At 40.3% G+C, this 6,375-nt stretch overlaps 1 protein-coding gene across 1 annotated transcript in view; it reads left to right on the forward strand.

Moving 5' to 3' along the window:
- The window catches only part of LOC112076096 (PDZ domain-containing protein GIPC1), a 17,413-nt gene extending 13,404 nt beyond the window's left edge, over positions 1-4,009 (forward strand). The window contains exons 2-4 of the mRNA XM_024142984.2: positions 640-820; positions 2,416-2,528; positions 4,001-4,009. Coding sequence (XP_023998752.2) covers positions 640-820; positions 2,416-2,528; positions 4,001-4,009 — 303 coding nt within the window. The remainder of the gene's footprint in view (positions 1-639; positions 821-2,415; positions 2,529-4,000) is intronic.
- Positions 4,010-6,375: the final 2,366 nt, after the last annotated feature.

Genomic DNA, 6,375 nt, shown 5'->3' on the forward strand with positions numbered 1-6,375 from the left:
TCTCTGTAGCCAGGTTTGTCTGTGACGGACCGGTCTCTATAGCCAGACTGTCCTCTCTGGGCAGCCAGGTTTGTCTGTGACGACCGGTCTCTATAGCCAGACTGTCCTCTCTGGGCAGCCAGGTTTGTCTTGTGACGACGCGTCTCTATAGCCAGACTGTCCTCTCTGGGCAGCCAGGTTTGTCTGTGACGACCGGTCTCTATAGCCAGACTGTCCTCTCTCGGCAGCCAGGTTTGTCTGTGACGACCGGTCTCTATAGCCAGACTGTGTTCATGAGTCTTGTACCTTAGTCAGTTGTTTCCTGAACAGATAATCAGTCTGCCACCATGTACTGTCTGTTTAGAGACAAATAGCATTGAAGTTTACTTTGTTGTGGGTCTTTCCAATAGGTTATATATTTTTACTTTGCTGCTGTCCTGAGGCTCTATGGGGTTGGTTTGGGTTGGTGAACTGAGCCTCAGAACCAGCTGGCTGTCTGCTGTCCTGAGGCTCTATGGGGTTGGTTTGGGTTGGTGAACTGAGCCTCAGAACCAACTGGCTGAGGGGGACTCTTCTCTTGTTTCATCTCTTGACATTGAAGGGCTGTGTGATGAAATGTCTTATAGATGTCTCTCTCTCTCTCCCCCGGTCCCCCAACAGCGTATCAAGGAGGGCAGTGTTGTGGAAAAGGTGAAGGGGATCTCTGTAGGAGACCACATAGAATGCATCAACGGCAAGAACATAGTGGGAACACGTCACTACGAGGTGGCTCGCATGCTGAAGGAGCTGCCTAAGGAGCAGAAGTTCACCCTCAAACTGGTGGAGCCCATGAAGGCCTTCGGTGAGTGGACAGCTGGGGACTAGTGTAGGCTTTAACATTTATAGAGATGAAGGTCTTCTGTGAGGGCATGGGACAAGGGCAGAGGTCTCCAACTCTGTAGGGAGCTGTAGGGTGTGCAGGCACTAACACAACTAATTCTAGTCCAGATTACCTGTAGTTATCACCCAGAGGTTGATGTGACTCAGTTCCAGATTACCTTATTATCACCAGAGTTGATTGTGATCTATCCAGATTACCTGTATTAATCACCCAGAGGTGATGGTGATCTCTAGTTCCAGACTACCGCTACTTATCACCCAGAGGTTGATGTTGACTCATGTCCAGATTACCTTAGTTACCTACCCAGAGGTTGATGTGATTCTAGTCCAGACTACCTGTAGTTATCACCCAGAGGTTGATGTGGCTCTAGGTCCAGGAACTACCTGTAGTTATCACCCAGAGGTGATGTGATCTAGTCCAGACTACCGGTAGTTATCATCACCAGAGGTGATGTGACTCTAGTCCAATTACTTGTTATCACCCAGCAGATTATGCTGATTCTAGTCAGATACCTGTAGTTTACCCAGAGTTGATGTGAACTCATGTCCAGATTACCGTAGTTATCACCCAGAGTTGATGTGACTCTAGTCAAAGACTACTGTAGTTATCACCACGAGGTTGATTATTCTAGTCCCAGACCTACTGTGTTATCACCAGAGGTGATAGGCTCTAGTCAGATACCTGTAGTTACACCAGAGGTTGATGTGACTCTAGTCCAGAACTACTCTGTAGTTATCACCCAGACGTTTTGTGATCTAGTCCCATTACCTGTGTTATCACCCAGAAGGTTGATGTGATCTAGTCCAGGAAACCTGTCAGTTATCACCCCAGAGCATAATGTACTCTAGTCCAGACACCTGTATTATCCACCAAGGTTATGTGATTCATGTTCCAGATTACCTGTAGTTATCACCCAAGTTGATGTGACTCTAGTCCAGATTACCTGTATTATCACCCAGAGGTTGATGTGATTCTAGTCCAGACTACCTGTAGTTATCACCCAGAGGTTGATGTGACTCTAGTCCAGACTACCTGTAGTTATCACCCAGAGGTTGATGTGACTCTAGTCCAAGATCCTGTCATGTATCACCCAGAGTTGATGTGACTCTAGTCCAGACTACTCTGTAGTTATCCCCAGAGGTTGATGTGACTCTAGTCCAGAACACCTGTGTAGTTATCACCAGAGCATAATGTGACTCTGTCCAGACCTCTGTAAGTATCACCCAGACGTGTTTTGATGTGACTCTAGTCCGGATAACATGTATTATCACCCGAGAGGTTGATGTGACTATTGTCCAGATAACTGTAGTTATCACCCAGAGGTTGATGTGACTCATGTCCAGATTACCTGTAGTTACACCAGAGTGTTGATGTGATTCTAGTCCAGACTACCAACCTGTAGTTACTCACCCAGAAGCTTGATGTGATTCTTGATGTTTTTGTCACATATATACCAGCCCACTTGTAAAACACATGTGTATGTCAGAGATACATTAGCCACATTTAAAGCATTATCTCGGAAACCGTTGACTTGAAGTGTATTATGTGCTGAACAGAGATGCTGGAGCCGAGGTCGAAGGGAGTCAAGCCGGCCAGTGAGAATAAGATGGGGACAGGGAGAGGGACTCTGAGACTTCGCTCCAGGGGCCCTGCTACCGTAGAGGAAGTGGTGAGTGTGTATTCATGTCCCCTTACAACCCTCCCAATACCACCCATAACCCCCTTGTGATAGGGGGTTCCTGCTGGTGTTGGGCTAAGCAGTGGTTTGGACAAAGTGATGTAATCATTATCATTACTGTACAGTGTATTATCTATTACAGTGTATTATCTATTACTGTACAGTGCATTATCTATTACAGTGTGTTATCTATTACTGTACAGTGTATTATCTATTACTGTACAGTGCATTATCTATTACTGTACAGTGCATTATCTATTACAGTGTATTATCTATTACTGTACAGTGTATTATATGTTACTGTACAGTGTATTATATGTTACTGTACAGTGTATTATCTGTTACTGTACAGTGTATTATCTATTACAGTGTATTATCTATTAATGTACAGTGTATTATCTATTACAGTGTATTATCTNTACAGTGTATTATCTGTTACTATACAGTGTATTATCTATTACTGTACAGTATTATATGTTACTGTACAGTGTATTATCTGTTACTGTACAGTGCATTATCTATTAATGTACAGTGCATTATCTATTACAGTGTATTATCTATTACTGTACAGTGTATTATCTATTACTGTACAGTGTATTATCTATTACAGTGTATTATCTATTACTGTACAGTGTATTAGCTATTACTGTACAGTGTATTATCTGTTACTATACAGTGTATTATCTATTACTGTACAGTAGAGAGAGGATTATGAGTAGGACTGATATAGTTAGTGACTGATATGTAGTGACTCGATCGATTATATATGTCGACTGATTATAGTAGTGACCTGATATATGTGATGATATAGTAGTGACTGATATAGTAGTAGTAGATGACTGATATGTATGTGACTGATGTATAGTATGTTGACACTGATATAGTAGTAGTGACTGATATAGTAGTGACTGATATAGCATGACTGATATAGTTGTGACTGATATAATGACTGATATAGATTACGTTGACTGATATATAGAGAAGTACGTGACTGATATAGCCACTTTGTTCCCGTTATAGTGCGCTATATAGGTTCGGTGTTCCATTTGGAATACACATGAGGGACAATTAGTACCTGAATTGATTTAAAACCAGCAGTTCTTATAGAAACAAATGTCTGTAATCTGTGAGGAACATGTGGAACTCCAAGTCTTCTAGAGCCTACAGAGGATTTGATGGGTTTTTATTCTAGCTACGGAAGAGAGAACTAAATTGCACTTTTTGTATAATGTTTGTTCTACAGCGTTGCTTAGTATGTAATTGAACCTGTAATTGATAAATACTTCTACTTTTTTTTTATTTGTTCAAATAGAAAATTGTTGACTTGATATTTTAAGCTGGAAAATCTTTATACCATCTCAAGACTGGCTCACCAACAAGCGAAATTCTCTTTTGGAATTCAGAATCTCTTTTGGAATTTGGAATTCTCTTTTGGAATTTGGATTCTCTTTTGGAATTTGCAGCCATCTTGAAAGGCTATCGAGGTGTCACTGTTTGTGGTCAATTCGCAATTTAAAATGTCTTACACTGTTGAAAGAAACTACTGTGATTGAATTCGAAATCAACACACTGAATTTGTAATAGTAATTCTAGTTGTAGTATTTGTATTGAGATGTTTTCTATGAACACTGCAGCTTCATAGTGTTTTTCTGACAATACTAAAGGGATCAATCACTGTTATGTTTGTTAGATTCAAATAAAAATACTGGTTCCTAGCTGAGTGGTTGTTTAATTATTCACTACAAGTAATGAAGGTGTTATATATTATTATGTGATAATTCCATGCAACAGACACTATTATCCAGAGACTTTCAGTCATCGTGCATACATTTTACGTATGCACGGAGGGCACGAGCTCTGTCTGCGATGTTTACTGATTGTTCATTTTGACTGATTGTTCTACTGAGTGTTCAGTATTCTGACTGATTGTTCCGACTGAGTTTTCCATATTCTGACTGATTGTTCCATATTCTGACTGATTGTTCTGACTGATTGTTCCATATTTGACTGATTCTGATGAGTGTTCCATATTCTGAATTTGTCATATTCCTGACTGATTGTTCTGACTGAGTGTTCCATATTCTGACTGATTGTTCTGCTGATTGTTCCATATTTACGGATTGTTCTGATATTGTTCATATTCTGATATTGCTGACTATGTTCCATATTCTGACTGTTTTCTGAGCTGTTTTCATATTCTGATGATTTTCCGACTGATTGTTCCATATTTCTGACTGATTGTTCTGACTGATTGTTCCATATTCTGACTGATTGTTCTGACTGAGTGTTCCCATATTTCTGACTGATTGTTCTGACTGATGTGTTCCGTATTCTGACTGTATTTGAGTTCCGATGGAGTGTTCCATATTCTGACTGATTGTTCGCTGATTATGACTGATTGTTCCTCTGATTCTGAGTGTGTTCTATTCCTGACTGATTGTTGCTGACTGAGTGTTCCATTATTCTGACTGATTGTTCCATATTCTGACTGATTGTCTCTGATGTGTTCCGATTCAATTCCTGACTGATTGTTCCAGTATTCTGACTGATTGTTCTGACTGATTGTTCCATATTCTGACCTGATTGTCTCCTGACTGAGTGTTCCATATTCTGACGTGATTGTTCCCGACTGAGTGTTCCATAAATCATGACTTTTATTGTTCCGTGTTCGGAGCTGATCTGTTTCATGACTGAGTGTTTCCATATTCTGGAACTGATTGTTCTGTCTGAGTGTTCCATATTCTGCTATGTTTGACTGAGTGCTTCCGTGTTCTGGACTGAGTTCATATTTGCACTGATTGGTTCATATTCTGACTGATTGTTCTGACTTGATTGTTCTCGACTGAGTGCTTTCCGTGTTCTTGACTGAGTTCCATAATTCTGACCTGATTCGTTCTGATGAGAGGTTCCGTGTTCTGACTGAGTTCCATATCTGACTGATTGTTCCGACTGAGTTGTTCCATATTCTGCTGCATTGTTCTGACTGAGTGTTCCCGTGTTCTGACTGAGTCTCATATTCTGACTGAATTTGTTCCGACTGAGTGTTCCATATTCTGACTGATTGTTCGACTAGTGTTCCGTGTTCTGACTGAGTGTTCCGTTCTTCTGCACACTCTTCACCAGTTTGTCAGCACAATGATATATTCTCAACCATCAACTATGCTTAACATTTTTGATCATTGTATAACATTAGCCTATGAGTGGAAAATATTTTTTTTCATTTAGAAATGGCCTGCAAAAAACGTAAATCCAATCGTCTGCCACTGGAATAAGCGAATGGGAGGTTACCAATGTAAGTAAATCAAATGTATTTATAAAGCCCGTTCTACAAGCTGATATCTCAAAGTCTGTACAGAAACCCAGCCTAAACCGCCCACATCAAGAAAATGAAGGTCGTATGAAGCACGTGGCTGGGGAAAAGATCCCTAGAAAGGCCAAAACCTAGGAAGAAACCTAGAGAGGAACCAGGCTATGAGGGGTGGCCAGTCTCTTCTGGCTGTGCCGGGTGGAGATTATAAAACATGGCCAAGATGTTCAAATGTTCATTAATGACCAGCATGGTCAAATATAATAATCAAATCTTATTTAAATCTTATTGCCTAAAGTCAGAAGGAAAGGCAGTGTGTAATTTGGGCAGATTATTGTCGAGTTGCGACTGTCTGTGAAAGTAGAGAGGCCAAGCCAGGCATATTGAAATATTTCAAAATACAATCGCAGGAAACATAGTTTGGAAAGTGAATAGTTATTGCTGTAAAGAGAAGACAATGAAAATACTAATCTCTCTTTTAGTTATAAAAATTCTTAATTGAACTAAGTTGTAGTTTAATTTACTGTGAAG

The sequence above is a fragment of the Salvelinus sp. IW2-2015 genome, unplaced genomic scaffold (genome assembly GCF_002910315.2).
Source record: "Salvelinus sp. IW2-2015 unplaced genomic scaffold, ASM291031v2 Un_scaffold3570, whole genome shotgun sequence".
In the NCBI taxonomy this organism is placed as follows: domain Eukaryota; kingdom Metazoa; phylum Chordata; class Actinopteri; order Salmoniformes; family Salmonidae; genus Salvelinus; species Salvelinus sp. IW2-2015.